Here is a 17262-nt window from a genome sequence, read left to right on the forward strand (position 1 = left end):
CACAACACAAAGCAACTTCAAACTCTTGGGCTTAAGTGATTCTCTTGCCTCAGCCTCCCAAGTGGCTGGGACTACAGGCTCCCGCCACAATGCTCAGCTATTTTTTTGTTAGTAATGTCTTTGCTGTTTTAGCAGGCCTGGACTGGCATGCCAGCCTCGGTGTATGTGGCCAAGGCCAAAACCCCTGTGCTACAGGCGCCGAGCCAGCAGTGCAAAATTCTTACTGTCATTTGACTTCAACAATTAAGCATATGCTAGCTGAGTATGAAACAGCAGATGTAAATCCCATGCAGTGACCTCAGGAGATCTGAGCTGCTATTTCCTCAGAGTAATGATTTTAACAGTGTGCTGTGGCACACTGGTGTGCTAAAGAGGATCTTAGGTGCGTTGTAAACATTTTAAAAAATCATTAATTAAACTATTTTCATTTTTAAAATTTTTTAATTTTTTTTGTAATTAAATTATTTTCAAAAGAAGTACAAAGTATAGTAAGTATATTCTTACTTTTACTTTTTCTTTTTGTCTCATATAATTGAAATGTGCCACGGAAGCTTATAGGTCCAAACGTGCCATGAGACAAAAAAAGGTTGAAAAACACTGCCTTAGAGAATGGCAATCAGTCAGTGTGGGGTATGGTTTATGTTTACATTTAAGACAACGTAGCTACTAAAAGAAAAAAAAAATTTTTTTTTTTTTTTGGCCGGGGCTAGGTTTGAACCTGCCACCTCCGGCATATGGGACTGGCGCCCTACTCCTTGAGCCACAGGCGCCACCTAAAAGAAAATTTTTTGCCACATACAATTTTCATCTTAAATATTGATTACACAGTATATGCTTCAGTAAGAGTCTATGACTATACTATAAGGAACCTGATTCATGCATTTTTTTTTTTTTTTTTTTGAGACAAAGTCTCAAGCTGTCGTCCTGCGTAGTGTGCTGTGCCATCACAACTCACAGCAAGCCCAAACTCTTGGGCTCAAGCGATTCTCTTGCCTTAGCTTCCCAAGTAGCTGTGACTACAGATGCCTGCCACAATGCCCGGCTATTTTTTTTTTTTTTTTTTTTGAGATAAGAGCCTCAAGCTGTCGCCCTTGGTAGAGAGCTGTGGCATCACAGCTAACAGCAACCTCCAACTCCTGGGCTCAAGCGATTCTCCTGCCTCTGCCTCCCAAGTAGCTGGGATTACAGGCGCCTGCCACGACGTCCGGCTATTTTTTTTTTGGTTGCAGCCATCATTGTTGTTTGGCGGGCCTGGGCTGGATTCAAACCTGTCATCTCAGGTGTATGTGGCTGGCGCCTTAGCCATTTAGCCATGGCGCTGAGCCAACGCCAGGCTATTATTTTGTTGCAATTGTCATTATTGTGCTAGCAGGCCAGGGCTGGAATTGAACCGCCCAGCCTCAGTGTATGTGGCCAGCGCCTTACCCACTGAGCTATGGGCACTGCGTGATCCATGCACTTTTTTTTTTTTTTTCCATGCACTTTTGATGATGTTGTATTACAAATATATCAGAAACTGATCAAATGATACAACATCAGTGACAGGCGGACCTCATCAAACCAGCCATTGACAAGATCATAATGAAACCAACCTGGAATAGAATAAAGCATTAAGAATGTGGAGTTATAGGGTGGCGCCTGTGGGTCAGTGGGTAGGGCGCCGGCCCCTTATACCGTGAGCTCGAACCCGGCCCTGGCCAAACTGCAACAAATAATAGCTGGGCATTGTGGTGGGTGCCTGTGGTCCCAGCTGCTCGGGAGACTGAGGCAAGAGAATCACCTAAGCTCAGGAGTTGGAGGTTGCTGTGAGCTGTGGCACCACAGCCCTCTACCGAGGGCAGTAAAGTGAGACTCCATCTCTAAAAAAAAAAGTGGAGTTACAGATCTTTCCTTGAGGTTAGATTGGACAGACAAGTACTTCCTGGCCCAAAGAACCATGGTTTATTGAAACCATAGGCTTTTAAGGCTGAGGTTAATTTTCCTCTGAAAGAAAAGGTTTTTCCTCAAAGAATATGTAGGAGTTTACAAGTAAATAGGTTGGTAAGGCCTCAGAGTTTCCCTTACGCTAATGAGTCCCTGCTACCTTACTTACATAGTATTTAGGAAACCAAAAGATAGCTTTATGCCCTAGCAGAATCAACAAAATGCCATCATATCAATATTCAATATATTAAATACTTTATATCAATTACAGTAGATGTAGAAAAAGTGAAATACTTTAAAAGTACATTAAGAGTTAACTAGCAACCAACAGCATTAATAACTGAATACCATTCTTGAGCAGGATACCAACCCTTTGAAAAAGTCTTGTTTGCTTAGTTTTTCAGTCTGCACCAGCTGATACAGCAGTTGACCCATGTGATCCCTGGTGATCTGGCTCCTTTCCAGAGTGGACTCCACTCCCACTCTCACAAAAATGTGTAGCAGGCCATGGGCATTCAGCTCTTCCACACATTGCATGGCTTCCTGTTCAAACAGCAAATAGAGTCTTACTCCAAAATGCAGACAGTGTTAGCAGAGTGTTATGATAACTTGAAAACCTTTTACTTATAACAAAATCGGTAGAAAATTCCATGAACAAGACAGTTTTCATATTTGTTTAACATAATATATAGCTCAGTAAAAAAAAAAAAAATGTACCTTTATAAGGCTAACAAAACATATTTAAGTTAACAATTTTATTAAAGATCAAAAGACCATGGCAGCACCTGTAGCTCAGTAGGTAGGGCACTGACCATATACACCGAGGCTGGTGGGTTTGAACCTGGCCCGGGCAGCCCAACAGAAAAACAGCCAGGCATTGTGGTGGGCACCTGTAGTCTTAGCTACTCAGAAGGCTGAGGCAAGAGAATCACTTCCATCCAAGAGTTCGAGGTTGCTGTGAGCTATGACACCACAGCACTCTGAGGGCGACAAAGTGACACTCTGCCTCAAAACAAACAAACAAACAAACAAAAGAAAAGAAAAAAGAAACAACAACAACAGAAAACTCTGTGTGTGTGTGTGTGTGTGTGTGTATGTGGTGTGTATATCTGTTATTGCTGTTTAGCAGGCCTGGGCCGGGCTTGATCCTGCCAGCCTGGATTATGTGGCCAGCATCTATAGCTCAGTGAGTAGGGTGCTGAACCAAAACAGTATATATTGTTTATTATTATTATTGTTATTATTATTTTAGAGACAGAGTCTTACTTTGTCACAGCAACCTCCAGCTCTTGGGCTTAAGCGATTCTCTTGCCTCAGTCTCCCGAGTAGCTGGGACTACAGGCACCCGCCAGAACGCCCAGCTATTTTTTTGTTGCAGTTTGGCTGGGGCCCGGTTTGAACGTGCCACCCTCGGTATATGGAGCCAGTGCCCTATGCGCTGAGCCACAGGTGCCGCCCAATAGTACATATTATAAAAAAGAAATCTGATGGGGCAGTGCCTGTGGTTCAAAGGAATAGGGCGCTGGCCCCATATGCTGGAGGTGGTAGGTTCAAACCCAACCTCAGCCAAAAACTGCAAAAAAAAATTTGATGTCATAATTCAAGCATCTTAATGAGGCAACAGAAGTTATTCTGTCTGGGGATGCTAATATTTGTTATGTGCTTCAGTAAAAAGGGGTCTGCCTTCATAGTAAAGTTAAATTTAAGTGATATGGCTAGGTTAAAAATTAAAATTCTTTTGGAAATTCTTAGAGTGTGGGGATTGTTAATTGGTCCTTTGTGGAGTGATCCAGGTAGGTAAATCAATGTTCTTAACCTAGAAGATAAAACCCTGGCAGTTAGGGTCAAGGGTCACTGAATCAGTAAGCAGTATACTTCCCTGCTCTCAGCTATAGCTCTGGAATCCAAAATCCTTTGATTCGATCTCTGAAGAAAAGTAGCTCTTCCAAGTGGGAAGATGCAAGAGAGAAGAGTACTCACCTGGCTGCAGATGGGAAAAAGGCTCAGCTAGGACTCTCCCTGCTGTTGCTGTTTCTTTTCCCTGCTACTTACTACCTCTCTTACATTAACTTTTTATCTAAAAATATTTAAATCTGGGCAGCGTCTGTGGCTCAAGAAGTAGGGCGCCACTCCCATATGCCGGAGGTGGAGGGTTCAAACCCAGCCCTGGCCAAAAAAAAAAAAAAAAAAAATTTAAATCTGCTGGGCATGGTGCTTCATGCTTTTAATCTTTGCAATCTGGGAGGCCAGGGCAGGTAGACTGCCTGAGTTCAGGAGTTTGAGACCACCCTGAGCAAAAGTGAGATCCCACGTCTACTAAAAATAGAAAAAAACTAGCCAGGTATTGTGGTGGTTGCCTATAGTCCCAGAGGACTGCTTGAACCCAAGAGTTTAAGGTTACTATAAGCTAAGACATCATGGAACTCCACCCAGAGCACAGAGTGAGACTCAGAGTCTCAAGAAAAAAAGAAAATATTAAATCTATAGAGAAATTACAAAATAGTACAATTTGAGCTTCAAGTTGGTATAAAAAAAAGTAGTACTATACTACTAAATAGTACTGTAAATAGTACAACTATTTATCTTCCTATTCTCATGTTGATTCAGATTTATAAATTCTTAGTTTTTCTCTAAATGTCCATAAATATTCATACAATAAGGCGAATAAAAATATTTGATAACATTCAAATTTCCACAATTATCCCTCAATGTCCAATATAGTGTTTGTTGTTGAGTCCAATTGAGAACCTGATTAACACGTGCTGATTACATTTAAACTCCTTTTATCTGAAATAGTCCTATTTCTCTTTCGATAATATTGCCATTTTTTGTTTTGTTTTTTTTTAGAGACAGAGTTTCACTTTATCACCCTTGGTTGAGTGCTGTTGTATCACAGCTCACAGCAACCTCCAACTCCTGGGCTTAGGCGATTCTCTTGCCTCAGCCTTCTGAGTAGCTGGGGTGACAGGTGCCCACCACAACGCCTGGCAATTTTTTGTTGCAGTTTGGTCAGGACCAAGTTCGAACTTGCCACCCTCGGTAAATGGGGCCAGTGCCCTACCCACTGAGCCACAGGCACTGCCCTAATATTGCCATTTTTTCCAATGGCCAATTGAAAAAAGCTATTTCTTATGTATACTTTTAAATCAATCAGTCCTTTTCTATTCCTAGCCACATCTGTACCTCACACACATTTTTAGTGGGCTAAATAACCACTCATCTTTCTAACTTCCAATTTCCAGAATGTTGCTGTTGTCTATTCTCTGGGCTCTTCATCTTTGTGGGCTTTTACTTCTTTTTTAGACCATCAACAACATCATCATAAAGCCTTTTCAGTAAGGAGAGTAAACGAATATGCAAGTATTATTAGGAATTCCTTTTACTGTGTCTGCACAAAGAGACAACACCCTGTATCATGGTACTTCTGAAACAGCAGTTTATAACCTTGCCTTTCTACCTAATTTTCTCATAGTTTGCTTCTTCTTGCCTTCGAGCTCTCAGTTGAAATGACATCTCCTGTTGTCTTCTCTGATCCATCCTATCAATTAATTTTACTTGTCAGCACTAAAACATTATTTTGCTTTTGGGCCTATTGTTTGTTGCCTATTTTTAAGGCCAGGCATTTTTGTATCTCTCCACTAGAATTGAAACTCCATAAAAACAGACTATGTTGTTGACTACGGTATATTGTGGTAAATAGGCAGTAACCCCTAAAATGTGGCTGGGAAATTTCAGGTACTCAAAAAATATACTGCACAGAGGTTAAAAACATGGTGGAGTCTAGTAGATGTATATTCGAATCCTGGCTATGCCACTTACTAGGAGTTTAGGAGTGTTTAACACTCTCTTAGGCTTCACTTCCTGGTTACTGTGAGGAATTGCGTATGTAAAAATTTATATTAATAAAAGTACTTGACACATTGCTAGGCACAAAGTAAAGGTTCAATATTGATTTGTATTATAGTTAATAACAATAGCACCTACTAAGATGTTAGGGAAAAAACTCTTAGGTGGGGCAAAGTGGCTCACACCTTTCATCCCAATACTCTGGGAGGCTGAGATGGGAGGGTCCTTTGAGATTAGGAGTTCGAGATCAGCTTGAGCAAGGACAAGACTCATCTCTACTAAAAACAGAAAAACTAGCTGGGCATAGGCGGCACCTGTGGCTCAGTGAGTAGGGTGCCGGCCCCATATGCCAAGGGTAGCGGGTTCAAACCCAGCCCGGGCCAAAGTGCAACAAAAAAATAGCCGGGCGTTGTGGCGGGCGCCTGTAGTCCCAGCTACTCGGGAGGCTGAGGCAAGAGAATCGCGTAAGCCCAAGAGAGGTTGCTGTGAGCCGTGTAACGCCATGGCACTCTACGGCACTCTACCGAGGGCGGTACAGTGAAACTCTGTCTCTACAAAAAACAAACAAACAAAAAACTAGCTGGGCATTTTGGCAGGCCCCTGTAGTCCCAGCTACTCAAGAGACTGAGGCAGGAGGATCGCTTGAGCCCAGGAGGTTGAGGTTGCTGTGGCACTCTAGCCTGGTAACAGAGTGATATTCTGTCTCAAAAAAAAAGACGAAGAAGAAAAAGAAGAATGAAAGGGAAAGGGAAAAAGAAACTCTTTCTGAAGATGAGCTTTGACACACTAATACTCTAAGGTGATGAGAAAAGCAATTCCACTCTGCAGCTACACGCCTAGCTTTGAATTCTAAATCTGAAACTCATTAGCAGTATGATTTTGAGCAAGTTACTTTACATCTCTGCACCTCAGTTTCCTCATTTGTAAAAATTTTAATAATATCAACTTTAGGAAGGAGCTAAGAGGATTATATGAAGGAATACACATAACTACGCAGAGTAGCACTTGACACATAGTAAGCTCTCGAATACCCAACATTATTTCCTGGTTCTTTTCACCATTCTGCAGGTATAGCTACGTCATCCACCGTACAATGGAACTGTGACGTCATAATGACACTGCTTCTTCCATACTACAGGCCTAGCCTGTGGCTTATGAGTCTTTAAAGAGTCTTCTTATTGTATTTGGGTGTGGGTGTTAAGTTTTTTTCTCTCTACACTTTCAGTTTGTCCAAGAGCCTTATTTTTCACTTTCAAAGTATTTGCCAATCACAGACTTAATACATCCTTATGTCTGAAGCAAATATCCACTGCTTTCTGCCTTACTGTTTCTCCTTCTCACCTTTCTTAGCTTTTCTTTCTTTCTTTTTTTTTTTTGTAGTTTTTGGCCGAGGCTGGGTTTGAATCCACCACCTCCAGCATATGGGACTGGCGCCCTATCCCTTTGAGCCACAGGCGCCGCCCCTTTCTTAGCTTTTCAATTTTCTTTCCTGCTTTTTTTTTTTTTTTTTTGGAAACAGAGTTTTACTTTGTCACCCTCAGTAGAGTGCAGTAGCGTCACAGCTCACAGCTCACAGCAACCTCAAACTCTTGGGCTCAAGTGATTCTCGTCTCAGCCTCCCAAGTAGCTGGGACTATAGGTGCTCCCCATAATGCCCGGCTATTTTTACAGACAGGGTCTTGGTCTTGCTCAGGATGGTCCACCTTGGCCTCAGACTGCTAGTACTACAGGTGTGAGCCATCACACTGGGCCACCCTTTCAATTTTTTTTTTTTTTTTTTTCTGTGACAGAGTCTCACTTTGTGGCCCTCAGTAGAGTGCTGTGGCGTCACAGCTCACAGCAACCTCCAGCTCTTGGGCTTAGGAGATTCTCTTGCTTCAGCCTCCTGAGTAGCTGGGACTACAAGTGCCCGTCACAATGCCTGGCTATTTTTTTGTTGCAGTTTCACCGGGGCTGGGTTCGAACCCACCACCCTTGCTATATGGGTCCAGTGCCCTACTCATTGAGCCACAAGTGCCACCCCAGCCTTTCAATTTTCCTATAATTCTTTCATATTTCCTTACTTCCATGCAAGAAAAAAGGCTATGCTGCCAGTTCACAAGAATACTCCTCAGTTGTCTAGGAAGCTAATTAATGAATCACAGTACATGAGGTATATTCATTGGCTCTTTCCAGTTAACAGTAATTTATTTTGCTACATTTCTAAGGGTTTCTGGAAAGCATCTCCTCTACCTCATTAAAAACTTCCTACTGCTTTTGAATCTTGGACAATTTCAAAATTTAGGAGCTTAGAAGTGATAAATAAGGAAGGTGACATTTGTGTACAGAAAGCAAATAGTGACCACATTGCCGAAAACCAAATAATTCTGAAATAATTTTTTTTTCCTATGGAGACAGGGTCTCGCTCTGTCACTTGGACTACAGTGCTATGAGTGGCATCATCATAGCTCACTGTAACCTCAAACTCCTGGCCTCAAGTGAGCCTTCTGCTTCAGTCTCCTGAGTAGCTGGGACAATAAGGCTTGCACCACCATGCTCAGTTAACTTTTCTGGATTTTTTGGAGAGAAGAGGCCTTGTTCTTGCTCAGGTTGGCCTTTTTTTATGACAAGGTCACACTCTTATTGTTCAGGTTGGAGTACAGTGGTACAATGATAGCTAACTGTAACCTTGAACCCCTGGGTTGAAGTGATCCTCCTGCCTTAGCCTCCTGATTAGCCAGGACTACAGGCATACATCAGCATGCCTGGCTAATTTTAATTTTTTTTTGTAAAAATGAGATCACACTAGGTTACAGTCTGTTCTGAAACTCTCGGCCTTAAGGGATCCTCTACCTTGGCTTCTACAGTGCTTGTATTACAGGTGTGAGCCACTGTGCTCAAACTAAAGGAAGTTTTAATAATATAATACCAAAGCCAAAGTGGTAAATATACCTGACAAATACAGGGAGTGCCAAAAAATGTATAGCATTTTAAGAAAGGAAAAACTGTATTAAAATTATAATACTTTGCCAGGCATGGTGGGTCATGCCTGCCCCTGGCACTCTGGGAGGCCAAGGTGGGTAGACTGCCTGAGCTTATAGGTTTGAGATCAGCCTGAGCCAGAGTGAGACCTCATCTCTAAAAATAGCCCGGCATTGTGACGGGAGCTTATAGTCCCAGCTACTTGGGAGGCTGAGGCAAGAGAATCGCTTGAGTCCAAGAATTTGAGGTTTTGCCTAAAAAAAAAAAAAAAAAACTCAAGTCATGTTTGACTTGTGCAATTAGCAGAGATATAACAAATGTTTTGGTATATATTGAATATTACAATTTTAATACAGGTTATTCCTTTCTTAAAATGTGTATCATTTTGGGGGTACCCTCTGCACTTTAACAGATAAGACAGTTTTAAACAGACAAATCTCTCCTAACCTAAGATAACTAGGTTCCATTATATGATCTCTCCTAATACTGTATAGGTCTACTAGCATTAACTATGCTAGTTATAACCCCCTTAAAATAATATTTTGGTGGTTATCCATTTATTATCTGTTTCTGCCACTCGACTGTACGGCTCATGAGGTCATGTAGTATGTCTACCCCATTTAACAGCATCGTAAAATGAAGATCAAGTAGAATGGAAGGGCTTAACCAGGGCAATCAAAGCCAGGTTATGAAATGTGTGACTTAGGCCATCTGACCCTGACACATTGCTTATCCCTTTGTCTCTTCATTTTCTACCACAAAGAAAAAGTAATGCTGGCTATACACTTAGGTTAATACAGAATGACAATAAAAATGATTATAAATAACTGACAGGTAAACATACAAGGCTATGTATGCCTCATAATGATAATGTGTTGTTTCTGTTCATTAATATCAAACTCAACTTGGTTTTCCCTGGTACTCATTTTCTTTACCTACCTCTTTATCTTATGAATTAATTATAATATTAATTTTAATAAAACAGGACTTGGCAGAAAGGCATCACAGTTAAGGAAGCAAAATTGTGTGCGACTTGGATCAGCTCACCATAACATCTGATTTAGACCAGAGCAAAGATATAACATATCTCTGTCATAGGGTTTGCTGTGTTTTCTTTTCTTACTTTCCTTTTTGTTTTTTTTTAATCTCATTTACCTTAAAATCGTTAATGTGTAGAAATTCATCAATGATAGATTTGGACTTCCTCTCCATCTCCTCTTCTGATAAAGCAAGTTTGTCAGGAGCTGACATTGCTGAAATTTCTGGTTTCATTACTATCGAGAAAAAAAGTGAAAAAGTAAAAATGATAAAAATTACTGTTAAAATGGTGGGATTATGACTGGCATTATTTTATGTGTTTTTACATTGATATTGCAGAAAAGGTATTTAATAGACACAAGTTTGACAGAACAAAACACCTAAAAGTAGAATACAGGAAATTTTTATATTAGAATGGCTATGCTCCAAGAAACTTCATAATCTACAACAACTAATAAGATTTAGGAACATGACATACTGTCCTAATTAGAGTTTTTTTGTTCCTTTCTTTATTGTCTAAGCAATGGGGAGTAGTCCAAGTAAAGAGCACATGAGGCCTTCCCAGTCTTGCACATGTCAGGTCCTGGCTTACCACTGAGCTGAACCAGGCTGGCTTCGTGAAGCTACTTGAACATACCATGGGCTTCTCCTCCTACAACTTCATTTAGTGTGCTCCTAATATCTGGAATGCTCTTTCCCTCTGCTTCACACCCCAAACTCTATAAACCTGTTACATTCCTACTGGTATCTTCAGATGAGGGAATACTCCCAATATCCCTCTGCTCAATTCTAGATAGTTCCCTTGGTTAACTACATTCTTAGAAAAAATTTAGTTCCTTCTTAGCATTTTTCTTGGTTTAATCTTTTATGGAATTGATTTCTGATGTAGCAGTCTAAAGCCTCACTTACTGTGCATCTGATGAATAAACACAAAAAGGACAACAATGCTACATTATTCACGAAACACAAGATATTTTCATGTCCCATCCTGTTGTGTTCCACAAGTACATAGCACGGATAAGAAAGCCATATATTGGCTGAGGCAGGTGGATTGCCTGAGCTCACAGGGTGAGATCAGTCTGAGCAAAAGAGAAAACCTGTCTTCGGGGTTTGTGAAATATCTAGGCGTTGTTGTGGGCACCTGTAGTCCCAGCTAGTTGGGAGGCTTGAACACAGGAGTTTGAGGTTGCTGTGAGCTGTGACACCATGGCACTTTACCGAGGGTGACAAAATAAGACTCTATCTAAAATAAATAAATAAATAAATAAATAAAAATTCACTTATTCCTAAAGCTGTATTATCTGAACTCCATACCAACTGGAAAAATACATTTCAGTTTTGTCTCTGAGATCCATTTAGAGACTTTTTTTGTGACAGTCTTACTCTGTCACCCTGGATAGAATGGGATGAAGTCATCATAGCTCACAGAAACCACAAACTCTTGGCCTTGAACAATCCTCTTGCCTCAATCTCAGAAGTGGCTGGGATTACAGGCTAATTTTTCTATTTTTAGTGGAGACAGGGTCTCGCTCTTGCTCAGGCTGGTCTGGAACTCCTGAGCTCAAGCAATCCACCAGCCTTGGCCCCCCAGAGTGCTAGGATTACAGGTGTGAGCCACCATACCCATGCTCATTTTGGAGACTTTAGTTATCAGAAACCATTTAAATGGTGAAACAAATTTGAAAGCTATATAACTGCTATCAACAAACAGTATTAATTCATGATTAAGATGCTAACAATTGTATTATAATTATTAACCATCACTATGATTATGACATCTGATAACTAATAACTTTTTAAATTTGAGACAGAATCTCACTCTGTTGGTCTTGGTAGAGTGCTGTGGCATCAGAGCTCACAGCAATTTCAAACTCCTGGGCTCAAGGATATTGCTATCACCCAGGCTGGAATGCAGTAGTATGATCATAGCTCACTATAGCCTCCAACTCCTGGCTCAAGTAATTCTCCTGCCTTAGCCTTGTGGGTAGCTAGAACTATAGGCACATACCACCACATGTGGCCAATTTTTTTTTTTTTTATAGATGAGCTCTAGTTATGTTACCCAGGATAGTCTCAAATTCTTGGCCTCAAGTGATCCTCCTGCCTTGGCCTGACATCTAGTACCTTTTGAAAACTTTGTGTTTCTCATATAAAGGTCTAAGTATTTTCCTGTACTGACTTCTCATTTAATCTCTATAATAACCCTATAAAGTAGGTACAACTTATCCCCATTTAACAGATGAGGAAACAAAGCTTGGAGTGGTGGCTCAAGCCTGTAATCCTAGCACTCTGGGAGGCTGAGGCAGGTGGACTGCCTGAGCTCACAGGTTTGAGACCCGTCTGAGCCAGAGCGAGACCTCATCTCTAAAAAATAGCTGGGTGCTGTGGTGGGCTCCGGGAGTCCCAGCTACTTGGGAGGCTGAGGCAAGAGAACTGCTTGAGCCCAAGAGTTTGAGGTTGCTGTGAGCTGTGATGCCAGAGCATTCTACTGAGGACAACAAAATGAGACTGTCTCAAAAAAAAAAAAAAGACGAGGAAACAAACATATATAGCTGAAATACATGATGCAATTTTAAGAGCATTACCTAAGCAAGTCCTGTATATATATACATGCAAAGTACACACAGAACACAGATTGACAGAGACCATGAAGGTTAGAGAAGATGATCTACTACCTTCTCTGTGGTTTTTCTTAGAGTGGTTCAATAGTGTGAGGTTTCCCCATTTGAGGGGCTCTCTACAGCATGTGCACATTAACAGCAATGCACAGTGTGAGATGCAGAGGGGACTTGTAAGAAACTCAGATTGCTTAATATACAGTAAGGGACCTTCTCATCCTAACATTTAATACAGAAATAAGAAAATTTATAAACTGAGGAAAGGCATATCGAGGGTATGAGAACTATGTAATAAAACCGTGAAGCTGGCTCAGCGCCTATAGCTCAGTGAGTAGGGCACCAGCCACATACCCTGAAGCTGCTGGATTCAAGCCCGGCCCAGGCCTGCTAAACAACAATGACAAATGCAACCAAAAAACAGCCAGGAGTTGTGGCAGGTGCCTGTAGTCCCAGCTACTTAGGAGGCTGAAGCAAGAGAACTGCTTAAGCCCAAGAGTTGAAGGTTGCTGTGAGCTGTGATGCCACAGCACTCTACTGAGGGCAACATAATGAGACTCTGTCTAAAACAACAAACGAACAACAACAACAAAAAACCATGAAGCTGTCCTTCTAAGGTGGTAAGTACAAGTACTGCTATGTTGTGTTCATTCTGAAACCTACCTAGCTACAAAGTCTCCCTTAGCTTTTTCCTTCCAAATTTAAGGCTCCAAATCTTTGTCTCTATCGTCTCATCAAGAGCCTCTCACCTGACTCCCTTGTTTTGCTTCGCTCGGCCTCTGTGCTGTCTCTTTCCACGTCAATGCCTCCCGTGAGCTGTTTCACAGTCTCCAGCATCTCCCTCCGCTGCTCTTCTTGAGACTGATTGTCTAACAAGTCCTTACTACTGCTGCCCCGCATGAAAGTGTTTGGACGAGCTGCTGCTGACGGAAGGGGCTTGTCATTCTTCTCCCTGCCCATGCTTCCACGACTTGAAAAGACAAAATAACAATTTTCAAAAGAAAGATAACCCTACATTCAAATTATAACAATGACTTTCTAAAAGTATACAAAATATTTCACAGATAACATTAGATATGTGAGCCGCCAATTCTATTTGCAGGTACCGTTATTCATATACACAAGCAAATCATCAGAATATTGAGATGTTTTAACTTTCTTCTCTAAGAGTAAAAGAAATCCTACTTAAAATTTTTAAATGTTAGTTATAATTCCTTATTTTAAATTAGAAAATCTTTTAAGAAAAAAAGAGTGATACGAGTATGAGCTAAATGAATGAAAGAGAAACAAATAACATGAGAACATGGTATCACTTTTTTTGGAACTTGATTGCTTTTTTTTTTTTTTTTTTTTGAGACAGAGTCTCACTATGTTGGCTTCGGTAGAGTGTCGTGGTGTCACATTTCACAGCAACCTCCAATTCCCGGGCTTAAGCGATTCTCTTGCCTCAGCCTCCCGAGTAGCTGGGACTACAGGTGCCTGCCACAATGTCCAGCATTAGAGACGACATCCTGCTCTGGCTCAGGCCCTAACCTGTGAGCTCAGGCAATCCACTGGCCTCAGCCTCCCAGAATGCTAGGATTACAGGCGTTATTGACTGCGCTTGGCCCTTACACAATGATTTTTTTTTTTTTTTTTTGCGGTTTTTGGCCGGGGCTGGGTTTGAACCCACCACCTCCGGCATATGAGGCTGGTGCCCTACTCCTTGAGCCACAGGCGCCGCCCCTACACAATGATTTTTTAATACACAAACTTCAAATATATGGAAAATATTTAAGAATAAAGTAGAAATAGTCTTTGGACAAATTTATATACTTTATTCACTTTTTTAAAACTTCAGATTAATGAGGGTACAAATGAATTTTATTCATTTTTAATAGAGACATTCCTATTTAGTCTTCTTAAATTTACATAATTACAATAAGCCGGGCAAATAATTCCTTGGCCCATGGCAGTTTAAGGCAACAAATTAGAAGAGCTTTAAAGACTCAAAGGCAGGACAATGGTCTATACACTATTAAATAATATACACAAGTACTTAAAAAGTACAACCATTGGGGAAATTTATGGCAGGGCAAAGAGCCACAAATATCTCCATAATATAAACGATGCCCAATGCCAATAATCACGAAAAGTTGACTTGTGCTAAGTATACTTTGTTTCAGAAGCCAAGGGAATAAGTAACATAGTTTAGAAAGTCTACCTAATCAAACTTCTTATACTAATGATAAAAAAAGTTTGAGATCTTAAACAAATTTAAGTATTGTGCTTATATCAAAAATTTTATTCTTGGCCGTTTGCAGTAGCTCATGCCTATAATTCTAGGAGGCTGAGGTGGGAGGAACTTGAGCTCAGGAATTTGAGACAAGCCAGAACAAGAGTGAGACTCCGTCTCTAAAAAACAGAAAAATCAGCCAAGCATTATGGCAGGTGCCGTTAATCCCAACTACTTGGGAGGCCAAAGCAGAAGGATTGCTTGAATCTAGGATTTTGAGGTTTCAGTGAACTATGATGACATTACAGCAGGGATCCTCAAACTACAGCCCGCGGGCCACATGCGGCAGCAGTGTGATTGTATTTGTTCCCGTTTTGTTTTTTTACTTCAAAATAAGATATGTGCAGTGTGCATAGGAATTTGTTCATAGTGTTTTTTTAAACTATAGTCTGGCCCTCCAACGGTCTGAGGGACAGTGAACTGGCCCCCTGTTTAAAAAGTTTGAAGCCCCCGTACTACAGCAATTGACCAGGAACAAAAGAGTCTGTCTCGGGAAAAAAAAAAAAAAAAGAAGGAAGGAAAAATATTAACATATTCAATACTAATATGCATCCAGTAGACCAATTAATATATGTCCACGCAAGAGAAAAACTCAATTCAAGTTGGGGGGAGCGGGAGGAGGAATGGGTGTGTTCCCACCTAATGGGCACAATGTAAGGGTGTGTGACATACCTCCAGGGTATACGGGGGACACAACTACAACACAAATGCAAACATTGTAACCTAATCATTTGTACCCTTATGTTAACCTGAAATACAACTCCCCCCCAAACAAAAACCCTTAATTCTCTGTTGCAACAGATTGTCATTCATTCTAAGCCAAAAGAATACTTCACTGTACCAATACCACAAAAGTGAAAGTGGAAAGATGATAGAATACAGAGATTAGTGAAAACTGAGACAACCTCAAGCATTACTTGAAGAACAGTGTGACAGAGAAATGTATGGGTGCGTCACATGTTTTCAGAGTTCAAGGTGGGGCATTAGCTTGAACTAACTCTCTCAGCTTGAGAGAGTTGAGGTTTCATTCTGGCTTAGGTTGATCTCAAACTCATAAGCTCAGGCAATCCACCCACCTCAGCCTCCCAAAGTGCTAGGATTATAGGCGTGAGCCACTGTGGCTGGCCTCTCATTTTTTTTTTTTTGTGATTTTTGGCAGGGGCTGGGTTTGAACCCACCACCTCCGGCATATGGGACCGGCGCCCTACTCCTTGAGCCACAGGCGCCGCCCGGCCTCTCATTTTTAAATGAGAATCTCACTTTGTCACCCTGGGTAGAGTGCGCTGGCATCATCATAGCTCACAGACTCTTGAGTTCAAGTGATCCTCTTGCCACAGCCTCCAAAGTAGTTGGGACTACAGGAGCCTACCACAATGCGTGGCTAGTTTTGCTATTTTTAGTAGAGATGGGGTCTCACTCTTGTTCAGGTTGGTCTTGAATTCCTGAACTCAGGCAATGCACCCTGGGCCTGGCCTTCTTAAGGAGCCCTTTCCTTCCCTATCCGAAATCCACCATCCAGTTATGTTTCTATCTTAGAAATTATAGTATGTGAAGATTAAAGACAGAAATCAAGGCCGGGTGAGGTAGCTCATGCCTATAATCCTAGCACTCTGGGAGGCTGAGAAAGGTGGATTGCCTGAGCTCAGGAGTCCAAGACCAGCCTGAACCAGACAAGACCTGGTCTCACCAGCTGGACACCATGGTGGGCACCTGTAGTCCAAGCAATTCGGGAGGCTAAGGCAAGAGAATCACTTGAGCCCAAGAGTTTGAGGTTGCTGTTCACAGCCCGCTATCAACAGCAACAAAGTGAGACACTGTCTCAAAAAAAAAAAAAAAAGAATGAAATTTATTCATTCACTGTGTATCAGAATCTTACCTAGTCAAATATGCCTTTGGGACAGCACAGGCTGGAAGGCTTTCCCCTCCCCACTAAATCAATTTTAGGGATGAAAGGAATTCATTTACAAAAATTATCATCATAACCCTTATGGATATATACGAGTAGGAGAAGACAGACAGGCATTCATATCATGTAGGACAACCTTGAGTAAACATAGGAAACAGGCTTCTTACCTGGTTAAGGTCCTTCGGGAATCAAACTCTACAGGCGTGGATGATGTGGACCCTGAGGGTGCTGGAGGTTGCAGAGCAGAGAATCTGTTTAAACTGGAAGCACTTGACCTTAAGGCATCTACAGGTGTTGAGATTTAGAAAAAAATACAAATCAGGTGACTAAGATGCAAACAATCATTCACCTGCCTCGCTGGCTGACCCTTGAGACCAAGCATTTTTAATCAGCTCAGGTGATGCAATCTCCTGGTCCAGCTTCATCCTCTCAGAAGCAAAGTGTTAAATAGGGAATTTGTGTGTAAAAGAGAGTTTAGAAATCTTTGTTCATTACAACCATTTGCTCCTTTAAAGACGTAATTATCTTGGTTAAGGCACAGGGGTGGAAGAGGTAAATAGGAGGTGAAGGGAGGCAAGGTAAACCAGAAAACATTGTATTTTAACAAAGCTCACCAATGTAAATGCTGTGATCTCATGTATGTAAAAATATACATGTGGGTTTAAATGAGTAATAAAATTTTCAAAAATTTAAAGAAA

The 17262-nt window shown here is 41.2% G+C and overlaps 1 protein-coding gene across 22 annotated transcripts in view; it reads right to left on the reverse strand.

The window, feature by feature from the left end:
* EIF4G3 (eukaryotic translation initiation factor 4 gamma 3) overlaps positions 1-17262 on the reverse strand; it is a 353942-nt gene that overhangs the window by 40592 nt on the left and 296088 nt on the right. For all 22 annotated transcript variants that reach the window (XM_053577412.1, XM_053577414.1, XM_053577409.1 and 19 more), the window contains 4 exons: positions 16732-16849; positions 13133-13353; positions 9886-10004; positions 2294-2466 (listed from right to left, as the gene is read on the reverse strand). In XM_053577412.1, the coding sequence (XP_053433387.1) occupies positions 2294-2466; positions 9886-10004; positions 13133-13353; positions 16732-16849 (631 nt within the window). The remainder of the gene's footprint in view (positions 1-2293; positions 2467-9885; positions 10005-13132; positions 13354-16731; positions 16850-17262) is intronic.

This window comes from Nycticebus coucang, chromosome 22, assembly GCF_027406575.1.
Source record: "Nycticebus coucang isolate mNycCou1 chromosome 22, mNycCou1.pri, whole genome shotgun sequence".
Classification (NCBI taxonomy): domain Eukaryota; kingdom Metazoa; phylum Chordata; class Mammalia; order Primates; family Lorisidae; genus Nycticebus; species Nycticebus coucang.